General features: G+C 45.6%; 1 protein-coding gene across 1 annotated transcript in view; it reads left to right on the forward strand.

Moving 5' to 3' along the window:
• Positions 1–25,363, forward strand: part of ITFG1 (integrin alpha FG-GAP repeat containing 1) — an 84,880-nt gene that overhangs the window by 46,792 nt on the left and 12,725 nt on the right. The window contains exons 10-11 of the mRNA XM_044274289.1: positions 11,867–12,030; positions 23,171–23,312. Of these exons, the coding sequence (XP_044130224.1) occupies positions 11,867–12,030; positions 23,171–23,312 (306 nt within the window). The remainder of the gene's footprint in view (positions 1–11,866; positions 12,031–23,170; positions 23,313–25,363) is intronic.

Genomic DNA, 25,363 nt, shown 5'->3' on the forward strand with positions numbered 1-25,363 from the left:
GATATAAATGTACTGTATACAGGTGAGAACACGGCGCTCATTACCTGCTGCAGATATAAATGTACCGTATACAGGTGAGAACACGGCGCTCATTACCTGCTGCAGATATAAATGTACCGTATACAGGTGAGAACACGGCGCTCATTACCTGCTGCAGATATAAATGTACCGTATACAGGTGAGAACACGGCGCTCATTACCTGCTGCAGATATAAATGTACTGTATACAGGTGAGAACACGGCGCTCATTACCTGCTGCAGATATAAATGTACTGTATACAGGTGAGAACACGGCGCTCATTACCTGCTGCAGATATAAATGTACTGTATACAGGTGAGAACACGGCGCTCATTACCTGCTGCAGATATAAATGTACTGTATACAGGTGAGAACACGGCGCTCATTACCTGCTGCAGATATAAATGTACTGTATACAGGTGAGAACACGGCGCTCATTACCTGCTGCAGATATAAATGTACTGTATACAGGTGAGAACACGGCGCTCATTACCTGCTGCAGATATAAATGTACTGTATACAGGTGAGAACACGGCGCTCATTACCTGCTGCAGATATAAATGTACCGTATACAGGTGAGAACACGGCGCTCATTACCAGCTGCAGATATAAATGTACCGTATACAGGTGAGAACACGGCGCTCATTACCAGCTGCAGATATAAATGTACCGTATACAGGTGAGAACATGGCGCTCATTACCAGCTGCAGATATAAATGTACCGTATACAGGTGAGAACACGGCGCTCATTACCAGCTGCAGATATAAATGTACTGTATACAGGTGAGAACACAGCGCTCATTACCTGCTGCAGATATAAATGTACCGTATACAGGTGAGAACACAGCGCTCATTACCAGCTGCAGATATAAATGTACTGTATACAGGTGAGAACACGGCGCTCATTACCTGCTGCAGATATAAATGTACTGTATACAGGTGAGAACACGGCGCTCATTACCTGCTGCAGATATAAATGTACTGTATACAGGTGAGAACACGGCGCTCATTACCTGCTGCAGATATAAATGTACTGTATACAGGTGAGAACACGGCGCTCATTACCTGCTGCAGATATAAATGTACTGTATACAGGTGAGAACACGGCGCTCATTACCTGCTGCAGATATAAATGTACTGTATACAGGTGAGAACACGGCGCTCATTACCTGCTGCAGATATAAATGTACTGTATACAGGTGAGAACACGGCGCTCATTACCTGCTGCAGATATAAATGTACTGTATACAGGTGAGAACACGGCGCTCATTACCTGCTGCAGATATAAATGTACCGTATACAGGTGAGAACACGGCGCTCATTACCAGCTGCAGATATAAATGTACCGTATACAGGTGAGAACACAGCGCTCATTACCAGCTGCAGATATAAATGTACCGTATACAGGTGAGAACATGGCGCTCATTACCAGCTGCAGATATAAATGTACCGTATACAGGTGAGAACACGGCGCTCATTACCAGCTGCAGATATAAATGTACCGTATACAGGTGAGAACACAGCGCTCATTACCAGCTGCAGATATAAATGTACCGTATACAGGTGAGAACCTGCTGCAGATATAAATGTACCGTATACAGGTGAGAACACGGCGCTCATTACCTGCTGCAGATATAAATGTACCGTATACAGGTGAGAACACGGCGCTCATTACCTGCTGCAGATATAAATGTACCGTATACAGGTGAGAACACGGCGCTCATTACCTGCTGCAGTATTAAATGTACCGTATACAGGTGAGAACACGGCGCTCATTACCTGCTGCAGATATAAATGTACCGTATACAGGTGAGAACACGGCGCTCATTACCTGCTGCAGTATTAAATGTACCGTATACAGGTGAGAACACGGCGCTCATTACCTGCTGCAGATATAAATGTACCGTATACAGGTGAGAACACTGCGCTCATTACCTGCTGCAGATATAAATGTACCGTATACAGGTGAGAACACGGCGCTCATTACCTGCTGCAGATATAAATGTACTGTATACAGGTGAGAATACGGCGCTCATTACCTGCTGCAGATATAAATGTACTGTATACAGGTGAGAACACGGCGCTCATTACCTGCTGCAGATATAAATGTACCGTATACAGGTGAGAACACGGCGCTCATTACCTGCTGCAGATATAAATGTACCGTATACAGGTGAGAACACAGCGCTCATTACCAGCTGCAGATATAAATGTACCGTATACAGGTGAGAACACGGCGCTCATTACCTGCTGCAGATATAAATGTACCGTATACAGGTGAGAACACGGCGCTCATTACCTGCTGCAGATATAAATGTACCGTATACAGGTGAGAACACGGCGCTCATTACCTGCTGCAGATATAAATGTACCGTATACAGGTGAGAATACGGCGCTCATTACCTGCTGCAGATATAAATGTACTGTATACAGGTGAGAACACAGCGCTCATTACCTGCTGCAGATATAAATGTACCGTATACAGGTGAGAATACGGCGCTCATTACCTGCTGCAGATATAAATGTACCGTATACAGGTGAGAACACGGCGCTCATTACCTGCTGCAGATATAAATGTACTGTATACAGGTGAGAATACGGCGCTCATTACCTGCTGCAGATATAAATGTACCGTATACAGGTGAGAACACGGCGCTCATTACCTGCTGCAGATATAAATGTACCGTATACAGGTGAGAACACGGCGCTCTTTACCGGCTGCAGATATAAATGTGCCGTATACAGGTGAGAACACGGCGCTCATTACCGGCTGCAGATATAAATGTGCTTCTACGTTGCAGTGTTTTCTAGTAGTTTGCACAGATATGATCACTAGCGTGGGGGAAGGGCACTTCTTCCAATATACTGTACTTAACATGTCTATTTTAAAGGGGTTTTCCAGGATTTTAATATTGATGACCTATCTTGTGGGGGTCCGACAGTCAGCAATCTGCCGATTAGCTGGTTGGAGAGAAGCCTTCCCTTCATTCTTTATTCGATGTATAGGATTGAGCCGTTCTATTGAAATGAATGGGACGGCTTGTAATGACACTGCTCACCGCTGCAATGTCGATGGAGAGCAGGTAACAGTGAAGGGAACGCTGCGCATGCACGGAGCGCCGCCTTCTCTTCAAACAGCTGATTGGCGGGGTCCCGGGTGTCGGACCCCCACTGATCCTGAGGATAGGTCATCAATATTAAAATCTCAGAAAACCCCTTTAAGATTTTTTTTTGAAATTCAACCGAAGTAACAATTCTTTGCTGTGTTTTTCCTCAGTTACTCTTCTGGGAAATGTATGTCTACGGGTTCATGCACACAGCTGTAGCCGTTTTTGCGGTCTGCAAAACACGGATACCGGTGGAAAATGCAGAACGGAACATCCGGCCCATAATAGAAAAGTCCTATCCTTGTCCATGAAACGGACAAGAATAGGACATATTTCATTTTTTTCAGGTGCCACAGAACGGATACACAGAGCAGCATCTTTTGCGGCCCCATTGAAGTGAATGGGTACGCACCCGACCCGCAAAAAATGCTGATCGGATGCAGACAAAAAACACAAGCCCTAAATCAACAACTTGTCAACGTGTCCTGTCCCTGCGTACCTCATACCGGTGCTGATAGTATGATGTTGTGCAAGGGGAGTGATTGTGTCCGTTTTCCAGCTTATACATCCGTTTCCAGGAGGATCAGCAGAGGGGCGGCACTGTTTTCTTTCTCTAATCCCTCTGAGATGTGGCACGGAGGCGCCTTCTATGGGAGTAGCGGCATTGATAAGCGGCTCGCTGGCGGCCGGCGGCTGTTACTTGAAATGAAAGCATTACCGGGGCCACTTTTCTCATTTTATATTCATTACTTTAAGTGTGAAATTAGTGTGGAAATGATTGCAGCTTCTTGGCCCGAGATCAGCGAGTGATAATTTACATATGCTGCCAATTAAGATTCTGCTTAATTCCATCAGCTTTCCAGCCCGTCTCAGAGGCGGACTCCGCTGCATTCTCTTGGGGATTTTTTCCTTCCTCCCGCTCGGTGCCCGGGTTGGGCGATGCGGGCGCCTGCTGCCCTTCTTCCATGTATTTGCTGCATCAAAACTTACTTAAAGATGGAATAAAATGGGTCAGGAAGGAATTTTCATCCATAAGAATGTGAGATTTAAGCCCAGGTTATATTTAGCTTCTCCATCACTATGGATCCTTAAAGGGGGACTCTACCTTTTACTAGTCTTACCTTTAGACTTGGTTGTTTTTGCTATGATGCATTGCAGCACATACCCTTATCTTATAACCTTTAGTAGCCTCCCGCTTCACGAATCTGCAGAACTACAGTGAAGACTGACACAGGCCAGGGGGTAGGAAAGAGGGAACAGGTGGGGCAATGGCATTCAGGATCTGTGGGAAACTGGGTGACAACCACTGGTGTTTACTGAGACATGAAGGCACGACATACTTATAAAGTGTCATCTTCCAGCAGGCGATGGATCCCCTCTCCCTTCATTCAGGCTTTCTGTGAAACCTCATGATCCTCCCAAAACTGTGTCTAGAGCAGTGTTTTCCAACCAGTGTGCCTCCAGCTGTTGCAAAACTACAACTCCCAGCATGCCTGGATAGCCTTTGGCTAGAGAATGCAGTAAATATTAGACTGGGAGGAGGGGGATGCAGCTTCTCTCTCGTTCTGTGCATGCTGTGAGAGGGGAGGAGGAGGTGCAGTGGAAGGGAGATACACAGGTTAGACCCCACTTTTCTCATGGCACTACATCCAATACACATCTACATCTCTACCTATAGCGATTGGTTTATACCGCAAGTGCGTTTTCATTTTTCACTCCCTGCCTTCCCGGAGCCATGACTTTATATTTTTAATTTCACATAGCCGTTTGAGGTCTTTTTATTTATTTTTTTTTATTTTATTTTTTTGTGGGACAAGTTGCACTTTCTATGACACCATTTAATATTGCATAGATTGTAGTGGGAAGCTGGAAAAAAATCCAAGTGGGATAGAATTGGAAAACAAAACGTAATTCGGCCATAGTTTTATGGGTTTTGTTTTTATAATGTTCACTATGCGGTAAAAGTTTTTCTTGTGTTTTTAATACTGAAAAAAAAGCTTTTGAAAAAAAAATTTTTTTCTTTTCATCGTCATATTCTGACCCCCATAACTTTTTTTTCAATAGTTTTTTATGGAGATGTGTGGGGGCTTATTTATGTGTGACGATCAGTAGTTTTTGTTAACACCATTTTGGAGTGTGTATCACTTTTTATTCTTTTTGGGGGGGAAGGTAAAGTGATGAAAAAACTGCGAATTGACAATTTTTTCTTCTGTTAGGCCATTCACCATATGTGATGTTTTTTTATATTTTAGTATTACTGGCAGTTTCACAAGAAGTGATGCCCGTGATGTTGATTTTTTTATTGTTTAAAGAGGACCTTTCATCAGTTTTTGTCCCCCGATATTTTGCCGCGCTGTATTGTAACGAGCTGTAACTTCGCAACGGGGCGGAGACGCAGTCTTCTGCTGTGGGTGTCTCCTTCTCCCTGGCTGTGATCGCAACCCCCCCCCCCAAAAAAAAATACACCCATGGCATCAGTGGTGGCCGCCCTACAAGGTGATACCATAATTAGCCTATGTCAAAACTGATGAAAGGTCTTATAAGTACTTTTATTTAGATTTTGTGATTAGAATTTTGATATTCTATTTGTAAAACCTCCCCCAAGTGCACCACAACATGCAATCATCAGATTGCAATTTGTACAGGGAATTGGAATTTTTTCCACAATCCTATAAGAAATAGCTATATTACATTTCAGTGCTGCCATCTGCTGGCATGAATTATAATATACAAGTAATCAGCCTGGAAGGCTAATACAGGCTCAGGATCATCACTGCAGTGGAATGCCTTCCTCGGTCTCCACCAGGGGGTGGCGTTTATGCCCCTGAAACTTGCGCTTCTGGGTTTTCGGCTACTCAGATGCCCTGGTCACATTTGACCATGGCATCTGAGAGGCTAAATGTCAGCGATCGTCATTACCGCCATTAGCGGACATTAGCCATGGGTGTCTGTATGAAACAGCAGGCACCGCTAGCTATGGCGCTTGCTGCTCTATGGAGTGGTCGCCATCTGTGAAGGCCCAAAATCCACTGTACATGTATTGCAGATGTCGTCAAAGCGGTTAAAGAGACTGTCAGCATGATCAACTCTATTAAACCAGACATACTGCTTGGTTGATCGTGCTGATTTAAACAATGTTTCTTTTGTCTGTATGTTATACAGTTGCAGAGATATCTGTGTTTTTATTTATATGCAAATGAGCAAGTTGGAGCACCAGGAGGGCCAGACTTCGTCCTTCGAGCACCACTTTTTTAACATCATTGTGCTCTGCACATTCCCCCCTACCATTGATTGACAGGGCTTTGTCATAGCATGATATCATATACTTTTCTTACAGCCTAGCAACTATAGCGTTACTTTCATCAGGTCATTTTGCCAAACACATGATTTCTCATATTTTATTATGGTTTAAATGAAGGAGAAAAAGTTGTACATGTCTCTTTTGGGATTTGATCCTGAGACCCTCTATATGGAAGGCAAAACACCTCCAGACTATAGCCCTACCATGTTAAGAATAGTGGTTTTCTGTACTTAGAAAGCTAAGGCTACTTTCACACTAGCGTTTTTACTGGATCCGGCACTGTTCAGCAAAAACGCTTCCGTTACTGATAATACAACCGTCTGCATCCGTTATGAACGGATCTGGTTGTATTATCTTTAATATTGCCAGGACGGCAGAGAAAACCGATCCGTCCGCATTGACTTGCGTTGGAGGTCATGACGGATCCGTCTTGCTCCGCATCCCAGGATGGGAAGCAAACTACTGCGGTTTGCTCTCCGGTCTGGGAACGCAACTAAACATCTGTTCTGTTCAGTTTTGTCCCCATTAACAATGAATGGGGACAAAACTGAAGTGTTTTTTTTTCGGTATTGAGCCCTTATGACGGATCTCAATACCGGCAAACTAAAACACTAGTGTGAAAGTAGCCTAATACATATTACTGATTTCTTCACAGGTATATATTGTGCGTTACAAAAGCAGTTCTTTATGGACAGAGTCCAGCCACCCGCTGCTCGAACGCTCTCATTTGCATGTGAATAAAAAAAACTTGTATATCTCTGCAGCTGTTTAACATACAGACAAAAGGAAGGTATTGTTTTAATCCACCCTGCCAGTCAGTAGGCCTGGTTTATTGGGCCCTTTAAGAGCCTCTCTTAGTTGGCATTGTCTTCTTCCTACTCTTCCAGCAGCCTTTCCTCTTACTCCGTGCGTTCTAGAGTAATGCAGTATATAGTAGACCGGGAGGAGGGGGGTGCAGCTGCAGCTTCTCTCCTTCTCTCACAGCATGCACAGGGGAGGAGGAGCAGCAGAAGGTTGACTAACACAGGTCAGACACCACATTTATCATGGCACTACATCCAATATACATCTATGTCTCTACCTATAGGGATTGATTCCAGGCTTCTTAATGGCATCTGGTAATTGATTTCAATGCACTCGGCCCCAGTAAAGAGGCTGAGGGCATTAAAGCTACAATTTTTATTTTGACCACCAGGTGGCAGGCCAAAATAAGAAATGAACAATAGATTTTGTACGCTCAAATACAAGCTTTAAAATCATTACAAAAAATTTAAAAAATAAATAAAAAAAATCTATAAAAAAATGATATGCTGAATTTCTGGGTGTGGGTTGAGAATTTGTAAGTTTATAGTTTAAAATATATATATATATATATATATATATATATATACATATATATATATATATATGATAATCGGGTGCCAGCGATGAAACCACCTGACCAAGGTGTATAATGCAAAAATAGAAAATACCGCAGCACATCCGTTGGTGAAAATAGTGGATCTTTATTCACCCAAGCTTGGGTGAATAAAGATCCACTATTTTCACCAACGGATGTGCTGCGGTATTTTCTATATATATATATATATATATATATATATATATATATATATATATATAATTTTATTTTTTTACATTTTATGCCATAATTGTTTGATAGACGTAGGCGCACTGCCCCCCATTTCACCTGGTAAGGTGGCTGCTCTCTCCGTTCACTTCTGTAGGAGTAACAAGTAGGTTTGTTCAGCGTCCTTTGTCGTCCCTATAGAAATGAATGGAGAGAGCTGCGCACATGCATGCCCACCCCTTCATTCACTCCCGTCCTGGATGTTGCGAATGGTGACCACTACACAAGGCCGGCTACTAGACCTCCTTTCTGGAAATAAGCACAGGTCCCGCATCTGCCATATCCTGTGGAATAACCCTTTAAACCCATTCCATAAATCTACATTGACAGGCATTAAAGGACGCCTCCCCCAGGATAACCCACCGTAAATTTACACCTGGCAGTCCAGCTGGTGGTCTCTGTGGATGAGTAGAATTTTTGACCTTTTGATAGAGATTTAGTTTCAGCAAAGAAAATGAATAAAAAAAAAAAAAAAAGGAATAAAACGCCCGTACTATTAAAGTACCTTGGAACCGAACCCGAGTTTGGGAATTGTTTTTTACAGTACAAATTAATTTATAAAGTTATTACCTGAAGTCTCGCGAGACTTCGTGAAGCAATAACTTCGGCTCATTGGAGCCAATACATTCTAATACTGTATGGAGCTCCTGCTCTGTACAGTATTGGAAGGAAGTTTTATGCGAATCGACTTTGGAAGTTTAATCCAAAGTTGATTCGCTCATCCCTAATGGTGATTTAATTTTTATTGATTTTTTCCAAAGTTTACATTTATTTTTACACTATTTAGACATATAAAACCTAGGCATATGGGATATCGTTGTAATCGTATTGACCCAGAGAATCAAGAGCATGTGACCGTTTTGCCGTAAATGGAACGCTGCGGGAACAAACCTCATAAAACAGTGCAGGAATTGTGTTTTTTCCAAATTTTATTTTATTTTTTTAATTCTTTTACCACTTCCCACTACATTTTATGCCATAATTAACAGTGGCATTAGAAAGTACAACTTGTCCTGCAAAAAAAAAAAGGCCCTCATACAGCTATGTGAACAGAAGTATAAAAAAAAGTAATGGCTCAAGGAAGATCGGGAAGAAAAATGAAAATGCAAAAAAAAAAAAAACCTCCGGTATCCTAAGGGTTAAAACCCCTAAAATTCAGAGCAATGCAGTAGAGAGTAGTGAGGGAGGAGGGGGTGCAGCTGCAGCTATTCCCTTTCTGTGCATGCTGCGAGAGGGGGAGGAGGAGCAGAAATGTGCTAAACTAATGACCACTGGTTACACCAAGTTTCTGGTGGCACTAAATACTATAGCCACACTGCAAGTGGATTATCCTCAAGTGTCTTCCCTTTATCGACATAACCTGCGTACATCCATTATGGCGTCACTCTGTGTACGGGTCTCGTCTTTTTCTGATGGAACAATTACTTTCAGGGACACGAGCCGCTGCCGCTCAGCCTGTAACCTTAGACCACAACTGTAGTCCCCAAAAGTGTGTATTGTTACTCTGCGGGTATAACAATGGCAGCTGCGGCCTTGAACACGGCATGTAACCGCTCACAGCTCCACTCACATAATGCATGAAGTTATGGAGGCATCATCAATGAGCATGCTGCGTTCCAGCCGCAGAGTGGCCGTCCTACTGCCTTTGAATAGAGCTGATCCTGTATTCATTCTGCAGGTCCTTGTCCCCAGGTTTTATATTCTGTGCGGATATTGAGAGTTGTACGACCGGCTCCCTCATGTTATTTACATTAGATACGCACCAATTCTATCCCTTTAGTCCCATAAAGCGACAATGTACGTATTCTGCAGCTGTTGTGGACAGATGTCGGCAGAGCTCCAGGACCCCCAGCGGTCCTGGCAGTGAAGGGGTCAGCACTGCACCCTGTCCATTCGCCCTACAGTAGAGAGGACCCTCCCCTGCTCCTGACATTTCAGTTATAGCACATACCTGTATTCTCCATGAAATACCAATTCTCAAGCATCTTTTCTTATCAATCTGTGCTGCGGTGTTCCCCTGGTATTCCTCCTAGAAACAGGGTGTCGCCATTGCCCTCGTCAATGAGCAGTGAGTGGACAGTGTGGCTGTAGGAATACAACCTGCAAATTGTAACAACCACTACTGCTATTCACATATTTTCCAGAAGGAATAACAGAGGGATGGCACAAGACAGAGAATATTATGCATAAAGGGGTATTCCAGTGTCAGCAACTAAGGCCAGACCGTTGTTCTGGTCCACATCCGAGCCGCAGTTTTTGCGGCTCGGGTTTGGACCCATTCACTCCAAAAGGGCCGCAAAAGATGTGTGCTGTCCGCATCCGTTGCTCCGTTCTGTGATCCCGCAAAAAAAATAAGAAACAAGAATAGGCATTTCTACAATGGGCCGCCTGTTCCGTTCCGCAAATTGCGGACTGCAAAAAACATAACCGTCGTTTGCATGAGGCCTTAAGCGTATTCTTTGTGAAAACAGTAAGATTTTTTTTTTTTTTTTAAGTCTGATTTATTTGTCATAGTTTACTAGACCTCTGATTGCTGTCACACAGTGGGGACCTTCACATGACAGAGATCTGATAACTGTACTGTAACGAGCCTTGCACTTGTATGTCTATCGTATGTGTCCCCTGGCAGTGCACAATGAAGGTTTCTCTTGTATGACAGCAAGCAGAGATCATGCTGAATCTAAAATACCTATTAAGAAGAAGAGCCCATTGTTTTAATTACTGGTGCTGGATGTCTCCCCTTTCCAGAAACAGCGCCACTCTTGTCAGGTGCCTGGGCCTGGTATTGCAGTTCAGTCCTGTTTAAATGAATGACCGTCTATGATCATTTATATTCATTCTTATATGCAGAATTTCTGGGCGTAGGTTGAGAATTTGTAGGTTTATATGCACTATATTAATAAATATATATATATATATATATAATATCATTTTTATTTATTTTTATATTTTATGCCATAATTGTTTGATAGACGTGGGCCTCGCCTCTGCGACCCTCACCTCCGTCCTGAACGTGGGCACCCTGCCCCCCCATTTCACCTGGTAAGGCGACTGCTCTCTCCATTCACTTCTATAGGAGTAACAAGTAGGTTTGTTCAGCGTCCTTTGTCGTCCCTATAGAAATGAATGGAGAGAGCTGCGCACATGCATGCCCACCCCTCCATTCACTCCCATCCTGGATGTTGCGAATGATGACCACTACACAAGGCCGGCTACTAGACCTCCTTTCTGGAAATAAGCACAGGTCCCGCATCTGCCATATCCTGTGGAATAACCCTTTAAGCCCATTCCATAAATCTACATTGACAGGCATTAAAGGACACTTCCCCCAGGATAACCCACCGTAAATTTACACCTGGCAGTCCAGCTGGTGGTCTCTGTGGATGAGTATCATTTTTGACCTTTTGATAGAGATTATTTAGTTTCAGCAAAAAAAAAATATATAAAATGACTCAAAAATGTAAAAACATCTAAAATGTCAGTGGTATAACTAACGTCATCCATAAGACCATAGCATAGAATTGCTCTTGTGACTGGAGGAGTTCTATTTACGGCTGCCTGACTGATTTTAGGGTAAAATGATGAAAATAATAATAAATCTGAAAAATATAAAATTAAAACCATAATAAAATAAAAAATAATAAAAATGCATAATTAAAAAATAACAATTTTAGAAATTCCGTCTACCATGTAGCGGTTCATGTTCTCAGGTTCAGGCATCCTGCAGGTGTCAGCCTACCATGGAGCATAAACCAATATGGAGTCTGTTTGCAGAATCACCGTCTAATGTTGGGTTTTCTTTTCATTTGCAGTGGGTTCCGGTGCTGCAGAATTTTACCAATGCAAATACACGTTGGGCTCTTGTACCCCAGGACTCTACACATGTCCCGTCTCTGCCCATTACCCTCCATATCGGGGATTACAACATGGACGGTTACCCAGATGCCCTCGCCATCCTGCGGAATACATCTGGGAGGTAGGGCCACTGCATCCCTGTTGCTTTCCTTTCTCTTGCACCGCTTCGTCCTCCTCCTGCTGATCTCTTTGTGGGCGATTGTCTGGATTTGGACATGGCCGGAAGCGTTTGCTCCTCTAATGAGTCGTCAGGAGACCGGTAGCTGGATGGACTGCAGCCTCCAGATCAATATCTCCTCTGATGTTACTGTAACGTGTTTCTATGTGTATTTGTAATGTGCATTTGAGTTTGGCTCTTTGTGCTGGAAGACCTCTGTTTTGCCCATTTTGGGTAAAGGACAGAAGGGTGCTGCATACAGGAAAACAACCCGGATAGCCAGCAGTATACAGCAGATGGGGGGGGGGGGGTGTAGAGTCAGTTACTCTGGTGGCTAGGGAGCAATCATAGGTCTATGATGAATGAAGTCCATGTGAGAACCAAGAAAAGACATCTAGGACCTTGATTTATAGTTACATTATGCCTGATACTCCAGTTATGTCCAGAGCTGCACCTAAAAAGCCAGTGTCAGCATGATTAACCCATACTGCCTGCTACGGTTGATCATGATTATTAAGTTGATACCTTTCTTTTGCTTGTATGTTAAACAGCTACAAAGATATCTGCCTTTTTAGTAATATGCAAATGAGCAAGTCGGAGCACCAGGGTGCATGGTTTCGTCCTTGGAGCACTGCTTTTGTAACACCCCTGTGGTTTTGGTTTCAATGTGTACAATATATGCCTGTGAAGAAACCAGTAATATCTATTTTAGCTTTCTAAGTATAGAAAACCACTTTTCTCAACGTGGTAGGGCTATAGTCTGGAGGTAAGTGTTTTGCCTTCCATATAGAGGGTCTCGAGTTCAAATACCAAAAGTGACATGTACATTTTTTCATCCCTTTAATTTATTTTCTCCCTCATTTAACGTGTAATAAAAGTTGATGTAAATGAAAAACTTGTGTGTATGGCAAAATAGCCAGATGGAAGTAATGTATAGGATATGCTTTGACACAGCCCTGTCAGTTAAGGTGAGTGGGGAGTGTGCGGACCACAGGGGCGTTACAGAAGCGGTGCTCCAAGGGCTCCGCTCTGGCCCCTTGTTGCTTGAACTTGCTCATCTGCATATAAATAAAAATGCAGTTATCTCTGCAGCTGTTTAACATGCAGACAGAAGAAAGGTATTGTTTTAATCGGCACGATCAACCCTACCAGGCAGTAGTTTAAAAGGGTTGATCATGCTGACAGAGGCTCTTCAAACATCTCCTGGCTGCAACTGCTAAATGCCGCATCGTACAATACACTCCAGTCACATCCATAGCTGCACTAAAACGTCTCCTGGCTGCCATTGCTAAATGCCACACCAGACAGTATGCTCCAGTCACATCCATAGCTGCACTAAAATTTCTCCTGGCTGCCGCTGCTAAATGCCACGTCATACCATACGCTCCAGTCACATCCAGAACTGCACTAAAACGTCCCCTGGCTGCCATTGCTAAATGCCACATCAGATCGTATGCTCCAGTCATATCCAGAGCTGCACTAAAACTTTTCCTGACTGCCGCTGCTAAATGCAACATAATACTATATGCTCCAGTGGGGGAGACCCAGACATGGAGCATGACAGTCAGCAGGATAACAGCAGAACCTTGAGTGCAGCATTGGATGTGACTAGAGCATAAAACCAGTTCTGTTCTTCTAATCTCACTTCCTGGGACCTTCTCCCCCAGCCCCATCTGTCTTTTCCATTCTTGAAGGATTTGTTTGTGAGCGGCCGTCTATCTTAAAGCCTTCCCCAGAAGCTGTAATTTCTTCTCTCCTCCTGGCTGGCACCGCTGATCGGGTTCTGCCAGCCCATTGTCTCTACCCCGTAATTATTCCATCAAAGTGTCACAGACAATTTGCGTCGGAATATAATGAAGCAGTTATTGTTTGTTACGCCTGTTGCCTCCAACCGCGTTCCGGGGGCTGTGTGCGACCGCTCGGGAACAAGTGGGTTTTTGGCACGGGAACGGTCAACGGCGAGGAAAATAAATTTGCCGAACCTCTTGGAGAAAATTGTTACCCGCTGCACGTAAGCAACTTACGATGGCGGGAGCTGGAAAGTAAAACCCACTTGCGCGTAGCCTGCGTCATGGCCGGGCAGGGGCTCCTGATCAACACAAATAACCAATTTCCGGCGAGCTTGCTTCCGTGGAGCCGCAACGTAGACAATGTACTGTACAGAGCCAAGGCCTGAATGCATTATATGAGGAGGCGGCGTCCGTGCAGTCGAGGAGACGCTGCCGCGCTTTAGTTAGGACTATAAAGAGGAGCCCCGGCTATGGCTTTTATCTCCAGTCCCCACTGTTCTCTCCTTCACATCTCCAATCGCAGACGCCAGGGCCGGTGCGCAGCCAGCAGGGCGTTTAGGAAATGTTACAACAGGATTGCGGGCGGCGAGAAGCGGCGCTTTACTGCGCTCAGCTGCTTTCTCGTGTTCTTAGAAGTTTCTGTCCTTCAGGACGTGCAGAGATTTCTTGGCGGTCACATTCTGCACAGAGGCTGATTGATGTCTATAGGAGGCATCAAAAAGCAGAATACAGACGCTGGCGGGTGGACCGTACTCATAGTACATCTCTGTAAAGTGGGGGTCCTGAGTGGATCATACCCATCATTCATGTCTGTAATGTGGGGGTCCCGGATGGATTGTACCCATCATTCATGTCTGTAATATGGGGGTCCTAAGTGGTTCGTACCCATCATTCATGTCTGTAATATGGGGGTCCTAAGTGGATCGTACCCATCATTCATGTCTGTAATGTGGGGGTCCCGGGTGGATTGTACCCATCATTCGTGTCTGTAATGTGGGGGTCCCGGGTGGATTGTACCCATCATTCGTGTCTGTAATGTGAGGGTCCCGGGTGGATTGTACCCATCATTCATGTCTGTAATGTGGGGGTCCCAGGTGGATTGTACCCATCATTCGTGTCTGTAATGTGGGGGTCCCGGGTGGATTGTACCCATCATTCGTGTCTGTAATGTGGGGGTCCCGGGTGGATTGTACCCACCATGTATGTAATTTGAGGGTCCCAGGTTTCTTACAGCCCACCACTGTAGTGTAGGTCGTGCTTGACTAAGTCAACGGGGGGCTACCCAGACATGGAGCATGACAGTCAGCAAGATACCAGCAGAGCCTTGAATGTGACTAAACCAGTTCTTGTAAGTCCACTTCCTGGGGCCTTCTCCTGGCCGGACACCAGGCGTCACCTTCTCCTCCAGCCCCATCTGTGTTTTTCATTCTTGAAGGATTTGTTTGCTAGTGGCCGTGTATCGTGAAATCTTCCCCTTGGGTGGGTTGCACCCATCATTCATCTCTATAATGTGGGGGTCCCGAGTGGGTTGCACCCAATGTTAGTCGATGTCAGTTGCTCCTCAGCAGAAGGCTAACAAGCTGGCATTTTTACTTATCACTGTATGCCACCGGGGTGCCAGTCTGTATTCTGCTGCTAAGGAGCTACCACAGTGGTTAGTGGCTGCAGACCTCAGGAGGCCGGTGTGGGTGCTTCTTACTTTGTGCCCTCTAATCTTGGGCTACCAATGCATACGAATGATGGCATTGTTCTGTCTTCATACACGTTCACACAGTGCAGTCTGACATTCCGCATAAACCATCCCTGTCTTCCTAATAAGAGGACTGGTCTTTGTAGTCTAACTTGTTTATTGGTAAAACAGATATGCAAAAGGCCAGCTCTGCTGATGTCTCCTGGAGACTGGAGGCTTCTCTTTCCCAGGATTCAGTGTACCACCCACAATGCAGTGCACCACCCACGATGCAGTGCACCACCCACGATGCAGTGCACCACCCACAATGCAGTGCACCACCCACAATGCAGTAGTCTTTGGAACAAGAAAAACAAAGTGTAATACAACTTAACACCACTAGATGGTGCTATAACCACATTAAACACTTCACAATTACCAAGGCTCTGGCAGAATGAACTAGAATCATTTTCTAACCCTGCAGGGAAGAACAGGCATGTTGCAGAAGTCTTGGCGCCCCACCCTCAGATAACACTGCCACATTCCAGTAGCACCTACTTCCCTGACCGTGCCGCCATAATTACTCGCAGCTGCCTAATAAGTTGTAATTGAGGAGCCTTCGCAATCCGGGAAGTGAAATGTTATGGCGGTATGCAAATTGGGCCCCGGGTCTCAAAATTCGAGGTGCAGCGAAGCCACACACGTGTGCATTATGCCTGCAGGACCCCCTCCCTCTCAGGTAGATTTTCTCTTGGGCCCCTCTTAGCTGCAATGGCAGTGGTATTGGGTGGCACTCAGCTTTTCCAGGGACAGATACAACTGCCCTTGTGGGATCATTAATGGTAGTTGAATGGACCTGTACAGATAACTACAGTTACTGGTTTCAGCCATTGGCATCTTTTTACCATGTCACCCAGCTTTCCCAGGAACAGAACAGACGGCTCTTATTGTATTAGGCATCTTATTGTATGAGCCCCTGTGATCAGCGGTGTTTGGCACCGCTGATCCGCACTCTGCGTTGCTCAGACCTCTAGAAATGTAGTATTCATTGTCTGGTTTAATTAGAAAACCTGGAGGAGGTGAGCGCTGCCGAGTGAGAGCTTTTAATTGGAAATCCATGGTCGCGGCGGGTCCCCGTTTTCCCCGCTCCCCTCCTCCGCCTGCGCTCTTATTTTGGATCTTTCAGGTGAAACGTTTCCGCAGGAGCCAATCTCAGCGCCTCCTGCTGTGCCGCAGGGTCAGACGCAAGGACAGATCATGTCTCTGCTGCTGTTACATCTCCGGAACATGCCGCCATTGCCCTCCAGAAGCGACAACATCCTTCACTTACCTGCCGTCCTAGCTATCTTAGTTTCATCTCTACCTGGAAAAGCAGGGTGGCCGCCCATACAGCAGTCACCCAGCTTTCCTAGACTACGGAATGACAAATCTGCCTAGATCCGGTGTCAGTAACCGGCCCTGTAACTTGAGACTCAGAGTTCTGGGGAGGCTGGGTGGCATTGCTTGTGTAATGGCGGCCATATTGGTCTTCACCCAACTTTCCTAGGCTCCACAATGACAATGGTGTAATTAAAGAAGACCTTTCACTGCTCCTGACATTCCTGTTTTAATAGCTCCATGCATCCCCCATGTAATAACAGTTCTGGAGCATCTGTTCTCATGGCTCTATGTTGTGCCAGTCCTTTATTATTTGTACTAGAAGTTATGAATGAATTGCTAGCAGTCTGCAGTAAGGGTACAGAGGGGCGGTAACCAGTGTGGGGGGGGGGGGGTACCTGCACAGTCTGAAAATGGCAGCCCTGATTGGATAGAGTCAGTCTGTGCAGGTACACGCCCCCAACTGGTTACCGCCCCTCTGTACCCTTACTGCAGACTGCTGGCAATTCATTCATACTTTCTAGTAGAAATAATAAAGGACTGGCACAGCATAGAGCCATGAGAATAGATGCTCCAGAACTGTTATTACATGGGGAATGCATGAAGCTGTTAAAACAGGCATGTCAGGAGAGGTGACAGGTCCTCTTTAAGCTCTCCGTCGAAATTCTGGGAAAGCTGAGTGGCATCATAATGTATTTGCAGCCATGTTGGTCTTCACCCAGCTTTCCTAGGAACAGATGCAACTAAGGATCCTGCCAGGAGAATGCTCGATGCCCGTCCTGTGCCCCCGGAGCCCACAGTTCATGGTGGTCTCAGAAGTTAGGACTCTATCTGATCTCAGGGGGATGCGGTGATACGGCGGTCAGTATGTAAGCGTAATTGAAGAGGCTTTGGCGCACAATTCCCTGCGGCTCCTGTATTGATTTACCTGCTTATACGATGCAATTATGCCTCAGTACGGTGTCATTACTCCTCGTTATCTCCCACCGGAGGTGCCCCGCGCCTCCCCTCGATTAACCCTTCCCTGCCCTCACTACGGGATCACTGACGCCTCCGTTTGTCAAGTCCATCCAGGCAGAAGGGCGGTTGTCTGCAGAGCTGAGAGCGCAATGTGCTGCAGGGTGAGTGAGGAAAAGCTCTGCAAGGTAGACATCTTGCTTTCAAAGCTGAGGGTTTGTTACAATGTTTCAGTCTAGACTACTGAACATAATACATCTCTCCATTCCTGACAGTCTGCTACAATCTATTCGTGTAGGTAAAATGTATAAACCCAGATCCCCCATTGCTATGACTTCCCACAGCTGAGGATTTGCTTCAGTTGTATCCAGTATAGACAGTCCTCTATGAGCTAAACACATCAGCAGCACAACACTTTCTGATAGTTTGCTACAATGTATCAGTATAGGTAAAATGTATCAACCCAGAGCCCCTGGCGCCCTGATTATTCTCACAGCTGAGGGTTTGGACAGTTGTATCCAGTCTAGACAACCCTCTGTGAGATAAACATGTCCGCACGCATCTCTCTCTTGTGCTGATACATTGTTACAATGTGTCAGAGCGGGTAAAACGTATCAGTCCGGAGGATTGTCTAGCCTGGAATCAAGAGTAACAACCCCTCAGCTGTGAGAAGTGTTAGGTCTGTACAGGTTTTCAGGTGTCATTTGTCCAATATTATACCGCGTCGCCCCCCCCCCCCCCCTCTACATTGTACCCGTTTGCTCCTATCTTTAACCCCTTTTTCACCCTGATGTAAGATTGTCAGGTGGTTGGTACACCCAGCTGATCGTATCGACGCATTAATACAAAAGTAAAAAATTCCCAATATTTTCACAAAATCTCCAAAATTGAGGCCAAAAGTAGCCTTGTCCTTATGGGGTTAATCCGTGTGTTTTCAAGCTGCGCCATTTCCATTCAGCCACTCTGAACAGGTAGTTGGGAAATGTCGTTGTCAGCGAGCGGGGCGATCGATCAGGCAGAGCGGCTCGTCATTTCCGCCTCCATCCCCGGATCTCATTCCAGTGATTGATCGTCTTGATTAAGGAGATAAGCGTCGTCCCATTCTTGTGACTCCGTTCCACGCTGTGCGCGGGGGGTCGGGAGAGCGCGCTGGTAATCACTGTGATGGGCGGCTGAGCTGGAGGCGAGAACAATCAAGGGTCTTCTCCGTCATGGGGGGCTAGACAGAGAGGAGCATTAGGCCACATGCAGACAAACGTATTTTGTTTCCGTGTCCGTTCCGTTGGTTTTTTTGCGGATAGGATGCGGACCCATTCATTTCAATAGGTGCGCTGTCCGCATCAGTATGTGCATTCCGTAGCCCTGCAAAAAAACCAGAACATGTCCTATTCTTGTCCGTTTTAGGCATTGTTACAATAGATCCGCAAAAACAAAACAGATTGCCTATAGATGTCATCCTTTTTTTTTTTTTTTGGATCCGCACTTTGCGGACCGCAAAACCCATACGGTCGTGTGCATGTAGCCTTAGACTGTCAGCCAGTTCCCTGCCGAAGAGGGTAGCAATAGTCTAATGCAGGGGTCAGCAACCTCCAGCAGTTGAGAAACTACAACTCTCACCATGCACGCTTGCTTTGCTGTTCTTGAGCAAAGGAGCATGCTGGGAATTGTAGTTTCACAATAGCTGGAGTGGCGGAGGTTGCTGGTCCCTGGTCTAATGTATGTGGGGGTCTTCAGAGGCAATCACTGACCCCAAGAGCCTGAGGTGGGCTCAGATTCCTGTCTCATCAAGGCTGACTTTCCCCCCCATACTTTACACTGCAGCTCTGCTAGCACAGATTAACTGCTCTTTCTCTGAAAGTCATTGCTCCTATAGAGTAAGGAAAACGAATTGGTAGGGTGAAAATCTTAATTGTAAAAGGCGGCTCCTACTCATGTGCCCTAGTAGGAAATACGGGCATCCATGGGGGACGGGGGTAATATCTTTTTTTGGAAACCAGCAGCTATGGACAACCCCTTTAATGCCTCTTGTGGTCCATGAGGCCCCTGCCTGGGGAACTTTGGGAAAGGAGCTGGATAAAGGTGCTGTAGGGTGCCACGAGGTGGGGTGCAGGGTGGACGCCCCATAGATCTTCCCTGCATTGTGCTCCACTGCCAAGCACTGACTCATCTGCACCCGCAGGCGCGGGATTTCTCGGCCGCGCTGAGTGCTTTTGTTCCCCAGCTGTAATATCCATTACCCTCAGAAGCTGATAAATCTGCGATATGACTGCAATAAACACGGGCGCTTTATGTGTCTGGCTGCATGATTAAATGATATTACCTTAATAAAAGTAATAAGGACTCGTCAGCAGTAACCCTTTCATGCCTGCCAGACTGCTGTATCACAGATGCTGCTTAGGTATAGACACAGGCTCCTCCCCTTTTATTACAGCCCCTCCCTGCGGGGGGCTCCCCATAATCTCATTTTTGTTGTAGTAATTACATCCTCGCTTTACTGGAAATTGCATCTGCAGACACTGACTTATGCCAGATAGTTGTGCAGTGTAAAGCATGGGGGGGCTGCATTTTTGAAGGGATTGTTTAGGAGTTGAAAAATATTTTCTTCCTAAAACCCTAAACCTGTCCACGGGTTGTGTCTGGCATCGCAACTGTGTTCTATTAAATTGAACGGGACTGAGCTGCTATACCACACACAACCTGTGGACGGCACTGTTTATGGACGAAGACCGCTATTTTTATCTATCCCTGGACATCCCCTTTGATAAGGTGAATGTCAGACTACCTTCACTAAGCTGGAGTCACTGGTCATAGCTGTGCCTAGAGTATGGTTGTAGTGTAAAGCATGGAGGATAAACTGAGCAGAAGCCTAAAGTTTACTTATAAGACATGGGGGCACATTTACTAAGCTCGCCTTTTTCCCCCGTCATTTTCTGCCCTTTTTCCCCATCATGTGCACGCATTTAGGGTTAGATTTATTATTTGGCTCACATGTTGTCTACAGCGCAGGGGCTTTACGCCTGATAGTCCTTAGGAATTGTGCTGTGCGACTATTGCACATCATCTTATTATTGTGGCGCACGCTGCCAGCTGTCTACGTGGTCCAGGTTGTTTTTGGCGCGGCCTCTGTGTGGGAGAAATATATGGTCCCGTATTTTTCCTCTTTTTCTGCTAGGTATGTAATTTTGGTTTTACATCTTTGGTCATGGCTTCAGTCGCTCCGGCTTCTGTAATTGAGTTATCTACAGAATTTGTGAAAAATAACTAAATTATATTATCAGAAAAATGTTCCTTGTCGCTGTCCCTACCCGTCCGCAAAAGAAATGACAGCAAAACTTTACGTTTATTGGACAAAAAGCTGTTGGGAAAAGGTCAAAGATTGTATTGTAAAAAGTGCGGCAAAAAAAATCTCAAAATTATATGAATGTGGACAAAAAATGCGCCACCCCCAGAGCATCATAGTTTTAAGCCACTTTGTACACCAAAAAAAGGGACGGACAAATAGGCGCACATGTCAAATCTCTCGTCAAAAAAGGCGTACCTAAGTGCTCCTTAATAGTGTTGAGCGAATCATCTGTTTTTTAAGTTCTGCGTCCAAAGTTCGGGTTCTCGTAGAATCCCGTTATGGATTCCAAATTCCGTATCCATAACGGGATTCTTCGATAACCCGAACTTTGGACGCAGAACTTAAAAAAACAAGTTCGCTCAACACTACTCCTTAGGAATTTGTAGTAAAATCAGAAAATGGCGCAGGTTAATATATTGTGTGGACACAAAAAGAGCAAGGGTATGAAGGCGAGAATACGGCCCAGACACTTTAGTGAATGTGCCCCATGGAGTTAATGTACATCGGCTCCGGTATCACAGCTGGTGCCCCGTGTGTTATATTGCGACGTGTTTAGCCCTGGTTAATCCTCTTCATTCCCAGTCTCGTTGCCCCGAGTTCACTCCATCATAATATCATTGGCGTCCGCGCTTAAGGAGCTCGGTTTGTTTAAACAATTCCCGAGACTCCTCCAAGTAGAAGAGGATTGATGGACAATTGCCAGAGCGCCGCTCCACTGTCCGGATTAACGGTAACAGATGAGTCCCGTCGGGGTGGTTTACATCAAGCGCATGTGTAACGTGTCCTTACAGGTGGCAAACATTTTAAGGGGGATGTGTAGACTTTGGCAATTATCTTTAAAAATGGCTCCAGTGCTGTAAAAAAGTACCGTAAGCAGGTTTGCAAATTGATTAAAAGAAATCCTACAGTTTTGTTTACGGCTCCAATTCAGACCCATGTGTCTCCATGGTGACAGACTACGTCCGTACCCCATGTAGTCTGATCCTGTAGTCACTTGTTACTGTCTTCCTGCTAATCTACAGACAGTAGTCTGTCAGCATGGAGACACACAGAAGCCGTATCACTGCTTCTCCTTTAAGACGATCACTGGAAGGATCTTGTGTTTGTGCAGTCCTCTGTATCCACCTGTGGTATAAGGAGGGTGCCCCCTGGTGGCCATTACAGAGAATACATTAGGAACAATTGTCGACTAAAGATGGCGACTTCACAATGCCACCGATCCATGTAAATGATAATCCTGGATCACTTGTATGTGACTGACTTTCCCTTGAACTGGGAAAGCTGGGTGGCAGTTACTGTGGCAGTCACCCAGCTTACCCAGCTTTCCCAGCTTGAGTACTTCCATCCATCATCCATAACGCAGAAGGTTTGTTACAGTTGGATCTGTTCTGGACAGTCCTCTGTGATGAAAACACGCATGACACATTTTACCTGCGCTGATACATTGTAACAAACTATCAAGACAGGGCAGGAGAGAGGGTTTTCCAGACTGGATACAACTGAAGCAAATCCTCAGCAGTGAGAAATATTAGGTCTGTCTGTCACAGCAGAAGGTTTGTTACAGTTGTGTCTATTCTGGATAGTCATGCATGATACATTTTACCAGCACTGATACATTGTAACAGACTATCCAGAATGGAGAGTGATTTGTGCTTCCGTCAGATACTGTGTTTTCCTAGATTGGATACAATTGTAGCAAATCCTCAGCAGTGAGAGATATATTTGGTCTGTGCAGATATGCAACCTCAGCAGGATTGTTCTTATTCACTGACAGGAAGCGGAGAGCTTGAAAACGGTGAGGAACTGGAACACGAAGTCTATTAGGAAGTCGCAGAGCTTTTCATTATATTTCCATCAGACATTAGGTTATGGATTTGCCTGCGCCCCCTACAGGATCGGTTGCTTACGGCAGGCTGCGAGGCCTGTCCAGTGTGAATTGTCTCCTAACGGGTTTCTTCTCTCTCCTAGTAACCAGCAAGCCTTCCTGCTGGAGAACGTCCCCTGTAAGAACAGCACCTGCTCCAGGATGTTTGACGTCCACTGGGAGATCCCCGACCTCAATCAGATAAAAGACGCGGCGGTGGCGACCTTCTTTGACTTTTACGAAGATGTGAGAACGCTTTGACTTCTTTTGATTGCCACTTTCCTTTGAGCACGCCGCGCCGGCTCCTCTCTGGTGTCAGGTTTTAGGAGCCGGAGCAGATAATGAAAGCAAATTACTAAATTAGGCAGAGACTCTGGGGCCCCATCAAGCGTGATCTGCCGCGGTGCACTACACTCTTCTAATGTACGGGGGCAAAAGAGGCAGATTTGGGTGGGTTTACGGATTATAGGGTTCTATAGGATTATTCTTTACAGCTTTTACTTATTCCTATCCTTTCGGAGAAAAGCTGGGGGGGCATCCAATATGGCCGCCATTACAGCTCGGGACAGACAGCGCAGTTCCAGACTAAGTAATCGGTGGCACGGAAGGGGTTAAGTAGATACATTTTTGAAGTCTTGGTTCGCCTGAATAATTAATAACATAAATTTATTAACGGCGACTCTGACCCTCCAGCTCCGTCCATGTAACTTTTAATAAAATCTGATTTTAAATTATTTACCGCGCCCGTCTGTGCGGATTCATTACTTTGATGTTGGAGATCATGCGGGAACACGAGCAAAAAGAAACGCCAAAGATTAATCTGCTGCCGAAGTCCAGTTTGCCCTGTTTATTAGCGGGGTGATGGTTGCGTTATGTCATAATTAATTTGGGGGGGGGGCTGCTTTATGTCAATGCATTGAGATGATGCAGCTCCCGTGCAGATGGTTCATGTGGTCGCCTTATTAACTCTCATGGGGATGTCTTCTGTCACTCGGTCACAGGTTGTCCTGACCCTTAAAGGGTTAGCCTCATGAACATTTAGCCCCTGCTCACAGGTAAGGAATATGTTATTCATCACCAGGGGGGTCCGATCGCTGGCTGGGACCCCCACGATCATGAGTTCACAGAGCTCCGTCAGTCCCATAGAAGTGAATGAAGCGGTGATCGCGTGTTTGCACTGCCGCAACATTCACTGGACCCCTGTATCGCGATTGGTAACGGGGAAGGGTCCCAGTGGGCGAATAGGTGATTAATTTTGTTCATAGGCCAACCCCTTTTCTCCATAATGTATGGCCTGTCAAGGAATCCTGGGAAGTGCAGTTCAGTGGTGACATCAGTGAGGTGGGAAGTAGCTAACTTCTACAGACAGGTTCTACATGGGATGGTTGCTAATTGGGAGAGACCTTTCCCTTCCTTACCCTAAACCATGCCTCCTGCATATGGACCTTAAAAAACAACAAGGAATTCCAGGAAGTATAGAGAAATGACAAGGAATTCCAGGAAGTATAGAGAAATGACAAGGAATTCCAGGAAGTATAGAGAAATGACAAGGAATTCCAGGAAGTATAGAGACAGGAAGTAGCTAACTTCTCCTCCAGACAGGTATGGCACGGGATGTTTGCCAATCGGTAGACACCTATCCTTTCCTTACCCTGATTCATTCCTCGTACATATGGGCCTTAAAAAATAAATAACAAGGAATTCTGGGAAGTGTAGAGACAGGAAGTAGCTAACTTCTCCTCCAGACAGGTATGACGTGGGATGGTTGCTAATCGGTAAACACCTTTCCCTTCCTTATCCCAAGCCATGTACATATGCACCAATATCGGCCTTAATATGGCACATGTCTGAGACAATAGGGGCATATCGCTAGGATACGCCCCCATTGTCTAATAGCTGCTGGTCCCGTTCCTATATCGAGAACAGAGCACCGAAAGTTGTGGAGGGTGCCCCTCGCATGTTCAGTCACCCTCCATTCTTTTCTGTGGGCCGGCTATTTCCGTTAGGACCATAGAAGTGAATGGGAGCGGTGGCCGGTCATGCGCGGTGCACTTCCATTCACTCCTATGTAGAGCACGCTTAGTGGTGGCCGGACCAGAGTCCTCCAGGCACCACTTTGCGAGCTCTGTTCTCAATATAGGTGTGGCTCCCAGTGGTGGGACCTGCACCTATCAGACAATGGGGGTATATCCTAGTGATATGCCCCCATTGTCTCAGATGAGGCAACCCCTTTAAATTCTTCCTAACCGTGCTCCTTTCTGTCGGCAAAATATCGCAGTGCACCTCGCAGATCTCCC

This window comes from Bufo gargarizans, unplaced genomic scaffold (genome assembly GCF_014858855.1).
Source record: "Bufo gargarizans isolate SCDJY-AF-19 unplaced genomic scaffold, ASM1485885v1 original_scaffold_1626_pilon, whole genome shotgun sequence".
NCBI classification, from domain to species: Eukaryota; Metazoa; Chordata; class Amphibia; order Anura; family Bufonidae; genus Bufo; species Bufo gargarizans.